The sequence below is a fragment of the Glycine soja genome, chromosome 19 (assembly GCF_004193775.1).
Source record: "Glycine soja cultivar W05 chromosome 19, ASM419377v2, whole genome shotgun sequence".
In the NCBI taxonomy this organism is placed as follows: Eukaryota; Viridiplantae; Streptophyta; class Magnoliopsida; order Fabales; family Fabaceae; genus Glycine; species Glycine soja.
In genome coordinates this window covers 50,097,589-50,113,490 of record NC_041020.1, presented here as the reverse complement: position 1 = coordinate 50,113,490, position 15,902 = coordinate 50,097,589, and the positions used below count along the sequence as shown (strand labels likewise).

Here is a 15,902-nt window from a genome sequence, read left to right as displayed (position 1 = left end):
CATTCCCACTCTTCCCATTGCCTATTTATGATTGTCAACCATAAAAACTAGGCGCACGCCCCTTGTTTTTCTTATCAACTTTGAATAAACCCACCGAATGGAATGATAAAAAAGTAATACTGATTACATTTTTAATTTATGCGCTACTATTTTCCAAAAGTAAGAATCTATTTTTAACGAGTATTTATCATATTTTTTATTTATTAATTTGAAATCATTATCCTAGAAATAATCATCATTAAAATTATAAAAAAAAAGTAATGGAAGGGGTTGAATAAAAAAGTAGTAGTTCAATAAATTTTATAAGAGTCTACGAAAGTAAGCATTCAGAATTTTGATAATTAATTTCTTAGGATAGGCCGAAATGGTGACTTACAGGATAGGGATTTTCCTATGTGCACCTTTAAAAGAAAAAAGAAAAGTAAAAGCTCTCTCTTTCAAGAAAGATAAGAGTGCTTACTTCTTATCATTTTGATGGCTAGGAGGAGCAGCGATCAGCCGTTGATTACTGCGCCCATTGCCACGTGTTAATACCAAGGGCGTACACAAAATCCTCTTTAGCTTGATTTCCCGTGGACCCCACCATCGCCATGTACTTACCAACCATTTGACAAAGACTGCGTAAATAGGAAGAGATAATGGCAAAAACGGCGTCGTTTAGATCCTCAACATGGATTGTCGTGTCCATAACGGAGCAGAGAAAAAGCCTAAAGGGTGTTTGAGAAAACCGACAGAATTGAGCAGAATGATAGCGAAAACCAAAAAACAAGTGTCATCACCTTCTTCTTCTTCTTTCCCTGATTCTGTTGGTTCCATCTCTTCATTCATACCTTGATCCGTGATCTCCCAATTTCTCACTTGGTTCGTTCACTCCACTCTCCTCTCTTTTCTCTGTTTTGGTCTCAATCTTCTTCACATAGTTGCATCTTTTATGTGATTATTAGTCCCGTTATATGGTCGTTGCTGTATTACATGTATGTCTGCGCTTGTTTGAGTAAATTTCATGTTTTGGGTGGTTCGAATCTGCGGAGTTTATGTTTATTTTCTGTAGTTCTTTCTGATTTCATTTGGGTGTTGACTGATTTATATGCTTGTTATGAATATGAATGGGTTTGACCATTTTGATCTGTTTAAATTAGTCTTTTGACTTGAAGTCTCAGAGAGGCGCCTCCATCTCCATGCAAGAGGATTTTCAGTTTCTGTGTTATTTGTTCACTGCCCTTTTGAACTTTGTGTATGATTTGTTGAGTGAATGTACAAAACCCAAAATATCAAAATTTGTAACAAGTTTTGTGAAAATTGAGCTTGACCCCCTACTCATCTTTTTGTACAGGGAACGTTTACAGTGTCACTTCATATAGCCTTATGCATCATAAGTCGTATGATTTACACTTGAAGCATGTTCTATGGATAATATCTGGCAACTGTTGCATAAGTATTTAAGTTTTGGTTGACCCCCTCCCCATATTTTTGTACAGGGAACGTTTACATTGTCAATTCATAAGATTTTTTTTCTTGCAAAGAAAGTTTTGTCCTGGATGAGATGATTGATTGTTCTTGCCGTTTACTCTGCTTAAACAACATCAATATATTGCAGATTTGTCCTAGGCTGGGATTGCTTGAGTAGGTGGGAAATGGAAATGTATTTGAAAGGTGAAGGTTTATTCCAACAAGATGTATCATATCCAAATGCATTTCCCTCTTCCCCTATCAAAACAAGGATAGCCTTGGTGACAATCAAGCACAAATGCAGAAACCAATTAAGGGAGGGATCAAAAGTGAACAAACTTTAACATACATAATTATAAGATTAACAGGGTGGGGGTTCTGGGCCCTTGCATGCCCCTCCTTGGGTCTGTCTCTGGTGACAATCAGAACTCATTACCTATTAGCATGTTGCTAAAACACCATAGTGTTTGTTTGGACTTCAGGGGTCAGACTTCTAATTTTCCCTGACATGTCTTCCTTCTTTTCTGCTCTGTACTAAAATTTAATATCTTTCTTCTATTTATTTGTTAATAGTGTATGTGGGGAGTAGTAGTACCAATCTTTGCATCTCAATGTTTTGCATTTATTATATTTTCTGTTAGAAGTGTATTAGTAGTCAACTAATTACTGGCTATTTTCTTTGTGCTTTTGTGTTTTCTACTTTGCCATGCATAATGCATAAATCCTGTTAAATAGGTTCAGACCTTTTAAACTACTAATAATTTTATTTTTCTTAGAAAGTATGAAGAAAGAATAGATAAGTAATGGCAGGAGCAGAAGCAAGGGCTCTGTGGCAGAGAACTGCTAATCGTTGCTTTGTCCAAGAAGATGCAAAAAGAGCTCCCAAGTTGGCTTGTTGCCAATCTTCATGTGCAACATCAAAATCAGTTGATACTGGACCTGCCAGTACAGCAGATGAATCTGATCATAATACAGTTAATGTTACCCATTTTAACAGGAAATCGTCAATTTCTAATCTATCATCAGACTGTAGGTGGTGGTTGCATTCACAACCTAATTATGGGTATCAAAAGGGTTTAACATATGAACAGTTAAATGCATTAGAGGATGAGGTAGAAACTTTGTTAGCTAGTGATTTAAGTAAGAATTCTGAAGAATTTCATGAATTAATGGATGTGATGGAAAAACATGAGACAATGGAAATTGATTGTGTTGGCTGCTCTGGATCCTCCAAGAAAGCAGATGATTTTTCCTTGGAATCAGATTATTCTTGGATTGAAAGTGATAAGGCTGAGCCATGGTGGCGGACTACAGATAGAGATGAATTAGCTTCATTTGTTTCACAGAAATCTCTCAATCATATTGAAAATTGTGATCTTCCCCCACCACAGAAGAAGCATCTTAGAGGGCACCCATGTGCTCATGTTAATAATGACAAAATAAAGACAGCATCTTATGACTGGGAAGCCAAATCCAGAAGCTTTTCCAATTTGACAGGTCATACACCAGGAAGTTTAGATTCAAGATTGATGCATAAGAATCATGGTCATTCTACCAATGAAGGACTTCTATATTTTGCTTCTGACAAATGTTCAAGGTATTTTGCTATTAATGTCAGATGATTGCATTAGTGCCTTGTGTGGCTAAAATTTGCACTCAAAATCTTTAGCCAAAACAAGTTGACAAATATATTCAGTGTTACTCTGTACAGGATTCAACTTCTCATGACTTTTTTCTGAGTCTCCTGCATGCTAGTATTTTTCTTTTCTTTTTTTCAAGTAGAACTCATGTAGACTTTGTGCTTTTGATTTGTTTAATATTTGTTTGGGCTTGCAACATTGTTGCAGTCATACCCCCAAGCATGAGGATGTCAAAAAGAGTCAACAAAATTTTGATGGAGACCCCAGTAAAGCTCAACTAATGGAAGCATTGTGTCACTCTCAAACACGTGCAAGGGAAGCAGAGGAAGCAGCAAAAAAAGCCTACGCAGAGAAAGAGGATATTGTTACTCTCATTTTCAAACAGGCTTCACAACTTTTTGCCTATAAGCAATGGTTACAATTTCTGCAGCTGGAAACTCTTTGCATTCAGATTAAGAGCAAGGATCAGCCAATCTCTACTCTCTTTCCAGTGGCTCTTCCATGGATGTCATATGAAGGTAGAAGCTCACGGAAGAGGAAGCAGAAAATATCCAATTCCAAACAAGGAGAAAGGAAAGCCAATTCAAAATGTGATATTACAACATATGCTGTTGCCTTTGCTTTAGGATTGAGTCTAGTTGGTGCTGGCTTGCTTTTGGGATGGACAGTGGGTTGGATGTTGCCCCGTTCATAGTTCTGTAAGATTTGGATCATAGTCCTGCATGTCATAAAGATTGATAAACAAAGGAAATGGATTCAAAAGGGAAAGTGGCCCCAATTGTTTTATCGGGTATCTATGTAATTTTGTAGCTTTGTTAGTGCTTCTTATACTCTAAATACTAAGTTGTGCTTTTGTATTGAATCTGTTTTGTTAATGTGATGATGTACATAAATCTTTGTGTAGATGATTCGAAACAACTATTTTTCTTTAAATACCTCCTTGAAGTAGATTCCAAGCTACAAAGTGCCAAACACTTTATTTCAGTGACTAACTACTCTAATAAAAATGTTTGGGATGACTCTTTGTTGAGGAGCAAGGGCAACATCTTGAAGGACATAACCTGTGGCTGTGGTGAAATGTGAGTATATTTTGTTTTATGCGTATATTCTTATTTATATGTCAATATTTTTTTTTATGCCTATATTCTTATTTATACGGATCGTACCTGTATTAAACTAACATTCTGACCAAGTCTAGTCAATAATGGGCGGCCTCAACAATTTTATTATTTCATATTAACAAATAATTATGACTATAAATATATCTATCACACTTGTCTTACTCTTTAATCATTAATTAAATTGTATATTTTTCTATTGTGTGGAATAATTAGTGTAGGATAGGATTGTTATAGCATAAACTTGACTAGTAGTCTCGAATTTAAGTTTTACATATACAATTGTGATAAAAAAAAACCCAAACAAAAAACTACTTATAGCCTTTTTATATATGAGTTACTTTTTGGAAAGCAATTATCTCCTATTCGTGACTTAAATATTTATTTTCAACTCAATTTTTATAAATTAACTCGAATAAATTATGTGAAGGAATTCTCAATTCAAAATTTATTGAGGAAAACATCAAATTTCATTTAATATAAAAAAAAACTTTCTAGTCTTTACATATTATAAAAAAAAATTAAACTTGATTAAAATTTCACTAATTTTATGGTTGTTGAAGTTCTAAAATTATTTCTTATCAGAAATTTATTGTAAACACTCAAATATAATAGAAAATAACAATTCGAGGATTTAAGTGTAGAACGGGACTAATAAGATTATAGTTACATAAATTAAAAAATATTTAATTTAATTGGCTCAGATAACTCTGGAATCAAAATCTCGTATAATGTTATTTGACAGGATTAAAAATATGATTAAGTCTTTATCTTTTGAATTCATATGCCTTATATATTTTACTTAATATTTCCTAATTCTATTTAATTTATCCAGAGATTATAATTAAAGACGTCCCACACGTCATATGGAGAGCTAAAACTTAAAATAAAAATGGTAAACAACTTCTCCTGCCCAATACAATACTATTTCCTTTGTTTGCGCCCTCGTTGTCCTCCAAATCGTACAGCGGAGAGGAATATGGGCTCAATATGTCAGTTTGGGTCAGAATTGTGGGCTGTTTGTGTGGCCAGCAAGGGATTTTGTTCTTGCAAGCATTTTTCCAATTCACCAAAAGTAAGAGGGAAAAATAAAAATATTCTTACATATAACTACTTAGGACACGTTATATTAAAAATATGTTTCACCAAATAATTTACAATTAATTATTTATGTAAGTTTTGAAGCTATGACTTTTATAGGTATTAATTATGTTAAAAAATAATTAATATAACACTTAAATTTATAATGTATATTTTATATATATATAAATTTATATAATAAAATTTATAATAATTAATTTCAATCTAATTTCTATAGGCTATACGGAAAAGAGAAAACAAAAAAGAATGAAAAAGAAAAAGTAAAAAGAAATAAAGTTAAAAAAAATTAAAATAAATTGGGTGTAGAAAATTTTTAATAGTATTGGAAGAATAAACCAGAAGGCATTTGTCCGGATTGATGGGCCGAACTTGTAGGGCAATTGAGATGGAAAAATAATAAAAAGAAAGAGAAAAACACAGGAGAAGAGAAGAGAGTAGAAGATACGAAGATTTGAGGCATTTATATAATCGAAATTGGAAGCGAGGAAGGAAAATCGAAATCGAAAATGGCAGTAATGGAGAGGTTGAAGATGTTCGTCGTTCAAGAGCCAGTTGTCGCCGCTTCCTGTCTCATCGCTGGCTTCGGTATTCCCAAAACCCTAACATTAGCCCTTTCCCTTTTGCTAATAATTTCGTGTGATGGTGCTGATTGTTTTAGCTTTACAACTGCATTTAGTTATTGGGATTCAGTCTTGTGAGATTGATGGAATGCTCCACTCAATTTTCGGAAATGATAGAAATTTGTAATTTTAGTATTTCAAAGGTTCGGAAGCAGATTTTATCTTAGATTCGATTTTATCTGATAACCTGCACGTTCAGCATGTACATTGTTAACTGCATGAGTGTCACTTACACCTTGCTAATTATGTCCCGAGCTCGTGCAATCTGTTTTCATTTACTTGTTTCTGTTTGTTTGCGTGTGATTTTAGTGTGAATTCTGCTACATTTGCACTTCTTGAAATTGTGAATGTGGATCTTAATTATCCTTTAATCCAGCCACATTGTTATACCATTTTGATCACAATCATGAAAATAATTCTTCTTGTTATAGCCAGAAATTTGCTTGAGCTTTTATTTGCTGATGCTTGGCATGCTCATTTAGAACACAATCATGGAAACAATCTTTCTTGCTCTAACCTGAATTTTTTGTGCACCTAACTGCCTGAACCTTCTATGCCTTTTACCTGATAAGACAACATGACCAATACGACTGAATTGAAATTGCTCTTCAAATATCCTTTTGTAAAATTAAGGCTAAAAGTAAAAACGTAGAATTCTGTTTTCTGTGATCCTAGTTCCTTTCTTGTAGTTTCCCTCTTTATGCGTTAGGAAGAGCAGAATGCTAGTAAGAGAGGTTTGCTTCTGGTTTTAAATTTTCTTTTGATTAATTAATGTTCTCTATAACCAGTGTATGCTGTGTCACGAGCCTACTCAAGTTTAGATTTAGTTTAAAATTGAACGTATTTCTCTTTGGATATAGTCATTTTCTACTGACAAGCTATTCACTTAGTATGCTGTGTAATCCTCCTCAGGTCTTTTTCTTCCTGCTTTTGTGAGGCCCATGTTGGATTCATATCAGGCAACCAAGCAACCTCCTCAACCTGCTTTAAGCGATGTGAGTACTGCTTTTGACAATAACTGTAATAAATATATAAAATATTTTGTTTCATCGCTGGTAATAGTATTCTTCATACTAAAATTCTTTATGGTGTTGCTTATGCCCTCAAATCTAAAGGTTCAGACTCCAGAATAATCTTCCATTGCTTCCAATTTCAGCATAGTCTAGAGAGAGTACTCTGTCCCCTCCTTTTTTGAATAACATATAATTAGAGCCTTAATGAAAGGCTGTATTGAAACAAACGAGTTTCAGCATCAGAGTGTATGCGGCTGGGTTTTGAAAACCATCCGTCACTTTCTTTTCATCCACTCATACAACATGAGACAAACCTTCCTGTTTTTTTAAGTGCCCTCCTCAATTGATGCTAACCAGTCATTAGTAGCAAGAATTGCTCGTTTTGAAGGGTCTTTACTCTTTAGAGCATCTCGTATGGGAGTTGCATATGGGATTCTTAAACTTAAAACAAGTTCTTATGCTGTTTTACCATTGAAGCAACTGACGTGAGAATTCTCATATAAGAACCGTTCCTTATTTAAGCAACCATTCTGAACAATTCTTAAAAATTGAGACAAATGTATGGACCCATTTTAAGTTTTTAAGGATTGCACCAATAGAAAGAAAACTCGTTGAAATTCTACAATCCCATGTGACATTATAGGGCCAACCAAAAAATGAATAAAGCAACTCCGCTGTAGTTGCCCAATGAAGATGCTCGAATGTGTTTTCTGCCTCCTACCACCACATTTATGATTTCCTGATATGGTGTCTTTCTCATTGCAGGTGGTTGCAGGTATGACTGGAAAAAAGTAAAGGTGATTTACTTGACAGATACAAGTGCAAATTTGCTAATTTCCTTGTTTGAACTTATTTTAATTCTCAAATGTGAGAGAAATAAGAGTACTGAATATTGGATCTAGCTTCCGTGTCTGACGATGTCTATTTGTTCCGGAATCATTCAGTGGTTTCACTTCATATTAGTTTTGGCTGAGTTGTGGTTGAAATGTCAGTTTTTCTGCCGCTTGATTAATTCGGCCTGTACTAGCAGATACGATTTCTGAAATTGTTTCTATGGATCAATGTGAAGTATTTTTAGATACGTAAACACATGAATGTTGTTTAGTATTTGAGTTAGTTGGCATTGAAATATTAAAAACACTATTATCATGAGGTTTAGGCGGTCCTCTTGAATACTGAAAACTTAAAGGAGAGACTAGCACCCTAAAAAAGTAAAAATATTCGTGTTAATTAATTAGTTTATATTTTGTTTGGCACAGCCAGGTCCTTGCGTTTTTTTAATTATTAAATTTTTGTTTAAATAACTAATAATTAAAATTCAGTTGAATTTCATAAAAATGCTAATTAATTAAAATCAAAAATGAAGAATTGGGTGTGACGTTATTAGCGAGGTTTGTAATTTTATGTAGTCTATTTTTTAGCCCCAATATAATAATTAAAAAGGTGATGTACAATACACAACTATAGTCCTAAATGTCATTTTGAAAAACAGCACTTATATTTTGTATTTTAACTTATTGGCGTAATTGGATATTTATTGACGTAAACAAGGAAGAGTTTATGTTGGTGATAGATTACACTTTGCAAACACTAGTTAACAATGAAATATATACTATTGATAAATAATTATGCAAGGAAAAAGAGATAAAAGAAGAAGTAAAAATAACAAAAGATAAATAAGCTGAAATAAATGTGCGGCAAAGAAATATGTCAATATACAAAATAATTGTATATAAAAAAATATTGATGTAACATTAATTAAGAAAAAAGTAACAAAAATGATTAAGATAATTTAAACATGTGTAAGGAAGAATCCTAAAAATACCAACAAAAAAAAGTTGATAGCGTGATTTTTAACTTTTGTGGCATTCAGCCCGTCTCCAGTCATAAAAGATAGAGAAAGACCAAGATATAAAAGAAAATTATTAAAAGAAACTTTATAATGAACAATATGTGTAAAAAAATAATACTTAATTAAGCCTAATGAGCTCACTTAATAGCATAAAGTTATCGTTGATATTGTACCGACAATCCATTAAGGAACTTGTGATGTGTGTGTCCATCCATATCATATTCCCGGGGGGCCGGGGCACACCGACAGAGGTGTGAGCAGTGACTAACAAATAATGGCTGCACAAACTGAGATAGATACCAACTTCACTTCAATTAAGAGCAAATATTCTAGCGAGCATGAATTAAATAAGCTGTACAACTTTCACCATCCAGGTTACAAGCATGAATGAACTAGTTAACCCAAAGTTTTGCACTTAGCAGTATAACAAAAGAAACAGGCTTTCTGTCTGACACCCCTTCTATAATTAGGATATCATTGTCATCTAATTAAGTAAAAAAATATGGTACAGATTCAGTGGATAATTGATTTTTGTCCAGACGATGCTGTCCATGAAAATAAAATTAGAACCTAAGTCCACTCCCATTTTTCTTCTTCAGTTTTTTACTCTTCCATGGAACTACCTGCTTCAAACCTTCACAAATACTTGTCTGCAAATAAAAATTTAAAGGAACCCTTCAATTGTGATAACAGATCTGATATAAAATAATTTTGAGACACAAGTCACACAACTTTTGTGATGCAAAACCCTTCAATTTTTAGATTTTTATCCTTCAACTTTTCAATGTATAGTTACTACACTCAAAAGAGCAACTTTCTTTTGGGTAACTAACTAAAAGCAACTTTATTCAAGTGAAATCATCCCTCGTGTGTGTGTATATATATATATATATATATATATATATATATATATATATATATATATATATATATATATGCTTAAAAACAAAGTCCCAAGTGAAGCACTATACATCTATAGTGTGTAACATAACCCAAATAAATACAGGATGAAGGAAGAGTTAGTTAAATCTTACCCAGAGGCGAGAATTGGCAGAACGTTTCATGTTTGGGACGTCGGTGTCTAAAGAGGAAGAAGGAAAGACATGGCTGGCACCAGTGACCTCTCTTTTATTGAGTTTGAAGGCTTTTTTCCTCCAAGAACCAAACCAGCAATAGTCATTGGCTTTGGTGAGAACCATGGCACCAAGCAGCTTTGTATCCGAACCATAGCAATTGTTGGTGGAAACCTTAAAGACAGTGGCGGGAGAAGGTATGAGCAACCTGGGAGGAAGTTCTAAGCACTTGGGCAACAAGTCAGGGGGGTTGGAGAAAGGCACGAGGGCAGTGGATGGCCTTGGTTTTCCGGGCACTTGTTCCCACCGAAATGGGACTGATGCTAAGGTCTCAAGTGGAGGAGTGGCCATTCCTGATCTCTCTGTCTCTGGAGACTGTATGGAGAACAAGGGTAGCCTTGCTATGCTCCTCTGCTCCTCTCCCATTCTCTCTCCCACGCCACAACAGGAGAATCCCTTCTTATCCCTCAAGCCTCAAACTAACTTACTTACACCTACCCATTAGGTACTCTCTATATTTGTCATAATATGTACCCGCCACCCCCAATTATACCCACACACTATCGCTATGTTGATTCCACTGAAACTAATAAATTATACTTGATATGCTGAGTAAGATATTCAATTAAATTTTAATTTTTTGGATTTAAAAACATAGTTAAAAATAGATGCTGCGAAAAAAATTAGTCTGGTTTCATGACAAACATCGACCATCTGACACTTATAGTTTAGTGAAAACAAAATGTTAGTTGTGTATTTTATTAAAATCAGCATAAGACGGAAATTATTGGGATAAAATGTTAATTTTCATTAAATATATTCTTAATATCTAAGTTTTGTTGAATAATATAAGATAATAACATCAAAGAACAATGATATGAAATTTGCAAAAGAGGAAGGAGTAGTCATGATTGAGTATGGTACGTTACTCTTCCTTCTTCATTAAGGAGTGTATTTTATAGTTTTTTTTTTCTTTTATTTTAACTTGAATAGTCTTTTTTTATATAAAAATTAATTATGTTTTTAGTCTATGGAAATTTTATGTTTTTACTATTTAACTGTTTATAATCATTGATGTTTTTGTCTGTTTATGATTTTAATTCTCATTGAATTGAATGTGTTGTTAATCAATAATGTGACAATTATAAAGATGATTGTGTGTTAAATGATTATGACAATTAAAACCACCAAAAAATACTAAATTGACTTGTTTAAAATATGTTAAACAATTTCTAATGGTTTAAGTTGCTTCTCATTTTAAATTCTCAACTCACAACTTCTTCAAATTATGGGATTGAGTGTGATTTTCTCAAACTTAGAAGAGATTGAGTGTTATAATTACCCTTTCTATAATTAAGATTCGAATATATACTTGAACCTGCTAACATCAATCTCAATTAGATATAACTCTTCAACCCCTAATTTCACTAGTTATACTGCAAATGACCCTCTTTATTCCCGGAAAGGTCACTGGGTATACTGATGAAAGAACTAAAGATATCAAGTTGGAAAAGACGCTTAGTCTAGGCTATCTAGCCATCTCTTCTCTATTGACCTTGTTTATTTTGTTTTCTCCGGAATGACACATTACTGATGTATAAGAATTTATAATATATTAGTTGAGGTGACCGTTATTAATTCTTTCAATTCTTAATATTTATTTTCTTGAAATATAATAATTATAATTAGCAATTAATTTTTTAACCATTAGATTTTAAGAAAGTTAATGATTAAAATAAAAAGTACTTTTTTTAAAATTATTCTTAGAGTGTGTTTGGATGAGGCAATTTAAAATTCTAGAATTTTAAATTTTGAGAATTTTAAATACTTTCATTTAAATTTTTTTATTTTTAAAATTTTGTATTTGGATACAACTTCTCCCTTCAACAATCACAGAATTACCACCAAATGATAGTCCCAAATTTCAAACCAAAACCAACAAGTCAAATCCTAGATTTCGACATGGCAGACCCATTCCGCTGGGACCCATTCTCGCACTCCATAGCCTCTCGATGTCCATCATCTTCGCCACCATATTCGCCGGCCTCTTGGTCTCCGCCGCCGTCAAAATCAGAGAGATGTGGTGGCTCTGGCGGCGCTACAAGATCCCGCTCCAGTGGCTGCTATGTTTCCCTCTTGGGACGCATCCCTCTGATTGTGTTTTCTTCTGGTCCTACGTTTTCTACCTCTCACATTTCCTTCACATGTTGAGAACAGTCATCGTCGTCCTACGACGTCGTAAGCTCGTTTTCTTTCAACTCTTCTACCACACGATTTCCGCCTTCATGTCTTTCCTATGGCTCGAGTTCTCGCAATCTTTCCAAGTTCTCGCAATCCTCTTCACCACGCTCACATTCTCCGTTATGTACGGCTATCGCTTTTGGACATCAGCGGCGGCCTCTGATGGATCTTGTAACGATGCTTGACGTTGGCAACAGTATGAGCAGCGCGAAACTTCACATGCTAAAGTGCGCGATGTGGTTGGTTATATCTTCTCTCGGCGCGGCTAACGAGCTCGCCGTCGTGGCTTCCGTGGCTAATTCCAAATGGTTGTTATTGCTGCGAAGAATGACGAACTAGAGAGAGAGAAAATTCAAGAGAGAAGAGAGAAGATGAACTAGAGAGAGAGAAAAGTTCAAAAGAGTCGGTTCAAATTCACTTCCTTGAAGATAGAATTTCAAATTCTATTCTTTCAACTAACTAAAATTCCTTTTAAAATTCTAAAATTTTGAATTTTTTTTACTAAAATATTCAAACAGTTACTTTTAATGAAAAAGAATTTAAAATTTAATTTCTTATAAAAAAATACATTACGTAGTTAAATTATCCTATTCAAACACACTCTTAGAGTAAATTAATCTCTACTTATATTAGTTTGTAAAAATATTTTAAGGGATTTTCATAGAATATCATATTTAAATATCTCTTTAATTAAATACCATAGAAGTTGACATTAACTACAAGAATGATGACATATACAATGCAGCAACAACTTCATTTTTGCACTATAACAAAATGTTATTTTTTGCTTGCCAAATTCGATAAACAACTTCAACAAACCAAATTTGATAAACCACTTGCTTGCCAAATTATGTGGTGACAGTAAAGACCTCTTCGTTTCTTGCTTGCCGAATTTGATAAACAACTTCAGCAAACCAAGTAGGTCATTCTATGCCCTCTCTGAAATCAAATTAATTAATCTTCATCCATATGTTCAAATCCAAGTTGAAAAAATTATTACAAATTTGGTTCACTTGACAAGCTTCCAAAACCAGTATTGTGGAGGAAACCCGTAAAAATACCTCATAGTTTTACATTCATGCTGCCGTCAAGCAAAGCGTGAACATACAATTTCGTGACCGTAGTGGTAAAACTATGTATATACCAAAAAATTTCTGAACAAAATTAAGTGTTGGGTCGTTTCCCAACACGGAAAAAATGATGTGCCAAAAATTATGATAACACAAGAATGAGCATTGTAATTTCATTTAGTGTGAATTCCATGTAATGTGAGTAACAAAAAGCGTTAATCCAGTAACATAACTTCTTTCCATAAAACATTAGTGGCGGTTTGAACATTAGACAAATTAATTCCATCCACCTAATTTTGGTACCAATTCGTGTCATTGTCGTTGGTAATATCATTTCCCAACAAGAACATTCATTCAAGCAGAAAATGCCTAACCGTATGTTCTAAAAATTATTATATATAATAATTTCTAATCGTTGATAGTAAAAATTATTTATGCTATCAGTATATCTATATTATAGAAAGCTTAACTTTAGCATGAGTATATAAAAATGTTAGGAAGAAGAACGACGTATTAATAATTTGAAGTCTAGCCAATCCCAATCAATGATAGGAATAGCTCGGAAGAACACAAAATTCTTATGCGTAGTCTCACATTCATTGCAACTTAATAAACATTAGGCACTCACCACAAAACAATAGCCAATTAAATGCAACAAAATAAGTACTCACTTTACAACATCTACTTGTTTTTGAGATGACAATCATGTTAATTTTCACTATCAAATAGGGCCCCTCCAGAATTCGGCTAGGGCTAGAAATATTAATATTATTATGGAACTTTTCCCTTCATCCTTCCCTAAGACATAAACAAACTAAATAAGCTTACATTATTTTTGGCAAGTCTATATATATTATTTTTTAAAACAAAAATATTCCTTGTCTCTAACTTAAAAATAAATAAAAATAGGGATTTGACTTTTTTTAAGTGAACAAGAGTAAAATAAGTAATTTTAGTCATTAATAAATAAAAAACCGACAATTGATATTTGAATGTATTCATAATTTTGGTAACTCGTTATGCATGTGCACATAATATAAATTTTTTAAAAGGAGTTGAAGCCAAAGGATTCATAGATATCTTTTTATTTTTAACATAAAGAAAAACATTACGATTTTTTATAAGCAAATAAAAGCATTCAAGATAAAAGATAATAAAATAACAAACAAATTAATAATTAAAAAAATACTAAAAATGACCAGAAAAGTAAGAATATGCAAAATCCAAATATTTACTACTTGATTAAGTTGTCATGATTGATGAAGTCTTTGAATAAAAATATAAGAAAAGGAATATAAAATCTTTTATGATTTTAATTTCTTTAGGCCCATAATCATAGAGCCCATATGTATGTTTTGATTTTCTCAACGCGCGATGACGGAAATGAGTAGTCGTTCAATACTCCCTCAAGATCAGATTGTGGAAATTCTCTCATGGCATCCGGTGAAGGTTCTGATGCGATTCAGGTGCGTTTCTAAGACCTGGAATTCTCTTATCTTGAACCCGACCACAAGGGTCATGTCTCAAGATTCCCCACGCATCCTTCTCAATTCAAGCAACTATAAGACTGGTCGGAGTTCTTTCAACTTTGGATTTGGGTACGATGATCGCAGTGGCACTTTCAAGGTGGTCGAAGTTCTATGTGACATTAAATCACAACAAAGGGTGGTCAGAGTCCATTGCTTAGGCGACACTTGTTGGAGAAAGACCTTAACTTTCCCTGCTGTTCCCTTTCTAGGATATCGTGGATGCTTTGTGAGTGACACTATCAACTGGATAGCAATTCCTAGTTTGAGTTCTACTACTCAATAGGTAAATCAATGGAGAACTGTTACTGTCAATCAGTTAGTGATTTTTTCATATGATCTGAAGAACGAGACATACAAATATTTGTCGATGCCTGTTGGTTTAACTGAGAGCCTTCTTACTGATCATCAGCCTGATCTTGTGGTCTTCAAGGGTTGCCTGTGTCTATCACATGAACACATGAGAACCCATGTGCTTGTTTGGCTAATGAGGGAATTTGGAGTTGAAAATTCTCGGGTTCTGTTGCTGAATGTAAGTTATGAGCATCTTCAACTTCGTCAGCATCCTTCATTGACACCTTTGTGCATGTCTGAAAATCAAGATGTCCTGTTGCTAATTAACGATTTGGAACAATTTATTCTCTACAATCGGAGAGATAATAGAAGAGACCGTGCTGAAGATCTTGTTGATGACAAACATATAGGATTCTGCTACGATTTTGATCAAAGCTTTGTTTTGCCATATTCAAATTAAGCTCCGCTTCATTTGCTTATATGACTTTTTTTTATGTTAAATTATGTAAGCTCCCCTGCATTTACTTATATGACTTTATGTTAAATTATGTAAGCAGTTTCAGAACCTTACCATTTAATTTATGAACAGGACCAAAAAGAGCTCAATAGTTTTGGTGGTTTCTTAGTTTGATTAATTTTTGGGTGACTATGTTGGCTAGTATTGCTAATGGTTGAATTTCTTTGGATTGAATGAATTTATTTTACTTTATATCCATAATAATAGTAAGCTAGTACATATACTCCAGAAAGGAAATTCATTCTCTTTCAAATATTTGATTCTTGGGTTGGTCTTCAAACAACTTTTAAAAAAATGCAGAAGAAATACAAAAGGACAGTTTTTTCTACAATAATTTCTAGACTTTGTTCACTCCTTCACTTGAAAAACCATCAGTGCCAGTTTCTGC

At 33.6% G+C, this 15,902-nt stretch overlaps 5 protein-coding genes across 6 annotated transcripts; 4 read left to right on the top strand and 1 right to left on the bottom strand.

Annotated features, from left to right (window-relative positions):
- The first annotated feature begins 655 nt into the window (after window positions 1–655).
- LOC114398988 lies at window positions 656–4,037 on the top strand. Of its 2 annotated transcripts, none has more exons than XM_028361085.1 (3): window positions 656–861; window positions 2,230–3,046; window positions 3,297–4,037. In XM_028361085.1, exons 2-3 carry the CDS (start codon window positions 2,253–2,255, stop codon window positions 3,781–3,783), a joined length of 1,281 nt encoding a protein of 426 aa, XP_028216886.1. In that variant the 5' UTR covers window positions 656–861; window positions 2,230–2,252; the 3' UTR covers window positions 3,784–4,037. The 2 variants fall into 2 exon arrangements, with proteins under 2 accessions (XP_028216886.1, XP_028216885.1); XM_028361084.1 differs by having other exon boundaries at window positions 657–861; window positions 2,226–3,046.
- Window positions 4,038–5,651: 1,614 nt separating this feature from the next.
- On the top strand, window positions 5,652–8,048 carry LOC114398989. Its single transcript, XM_028361086.1, has 3 exons — window positions 5,652–5,893; window positions 6,841–6,923; window positions 7,707–8,048. Exons 1-3 carry the CDS (start codon window positions 5,815–5,817, stop codon window positions 7,734–7,736), a joined length of 192 nt encoding a protein of 63 aa, XP_028216887.1. The 5' UTR covers window positions 5,652–5,814; the 3' UTR covers window positions 7,737–8,048.
- Window positions 8,049–9,081: 1,033 nt separating this feature from the next.
- LOC114399082 (uncharacterized protein At4g00950-like) lies at window positions 9,082–10,398 on the bottom strand. The gene is made up of 2 exons (XM_028361186.1): window positions 9,828–10,398; window positions 9,082–9,443 (listed from the first exon to the last, which is right to left on the bottom strand). The coding sequence occupies exons 1-2, from the start codon at window positions 10,290–10,292 to the stop codon at window positions 9,357–9,359; spliced, it is 552 nt and encodes a 183-aa protein (XP_028216987.1). The 5' UTR covers window positions 10,293–10,398; the 3' UTR covers window positions 9,082–9,356.
- A 1,480-nt stretch (window positions 10,399–11,878) lies between these two features.
- Window positions 11,879–12,292, top strand: LOC114398923 (elongation of fatty acids protein 3-like). The gene has a single exon (XM_028361014.1). The coding sequence runs from the start codon at window positions 11,879–11,881 to the stop codon at window positions 12,290–12,292; it is 414 nt and encodes a 137-aa protein (XP_028216815.1).
- Window positions 12,293–14,551: 2,259 nt separating this feature from the next.
- Window positions 14,552–14,989, top strand: LOC114398922 (F-box protein At3g49450-like). The gene has a single exon (XM_028361013.1). The coding sequence runs from the start codon at window positions 14,552–14,554 to the stop codon at window positions 14,987–14,989; it is 438 nt and encodes a 145-aa protein (XP_028216814.1).
- The last annotated feature ends 913 nt before the right edge of the window (window positions 14,990–15,902 follow it).

Excerpts from the sequence above, each read along its gene's own strand:
- LOC114398989 (XM_028361086.1), top strand. The coding sequence starts at position 5,815 with ATGGCAGTAATGGAGAGGTTGAAGATGTTCGTCGTTCAAGAGCCAGTT. Across the intron at positions 5,894-6,840 it reads CTGTCTCATCGCTGGCTTCG|GTCTTTTTCTTCCTGCTTTT; the intron begins GTATTCCCAAAA and ends AATCCTCCTCAG. Across the intron at positions 6,924-7,706 it reads CTCAACCTGCTTTAAGCGAT|GTGGTTGCAGGTATGACTGG; the intron begins GTGAGTACTGCT and ends TTCTCATTGCAG.
- LOC114398988 (XM_028361085.1), top strand. The coding sequence starts at position 2,253 with ATGGCAGGAGCAGAAGCAAGGGCTCTGTGGCAGAGAACTGCTAATCGT. Across the intron at positions 3,047-3,296 it reads GCTTCTGACAAATGTTCAAG|TCATACCCCCAAGCATGAGG; the intron begins GTATTTTGCTAT and ends ACATTGTTGCAG.
- LOC114399082 (XM_028361186.1), bottom strand. The coding sequence starts at position 10,292 with ATGGGAGAGGAGCAGAGGAGCATAGCAAGGCTACCCTTGTTCTCCATA. Across the intron at positions 9,444-9,827 it reads CTGCCAATTCTCGCCTCTGG|ACAAGTATTTGTGAAGGTTT; the intron begins GTAAGATTTAAC and ends TTTTATTTGCAG.
- LOC114398923 (XM_028361014.1), top strand. The coding sequence starts at position 11,879 with ATGTCCATCATCTTCGCCACCATATTCGCCGGCCTCTTGGTCTCCGCC.
- LOC114398922 (XM_028361013.1), top strand. The coding sequence starts at position 14,552 with ATGACGGAAATGAGTAGTCGTTCAATACTCCCTCAAGATCAGATTGTG.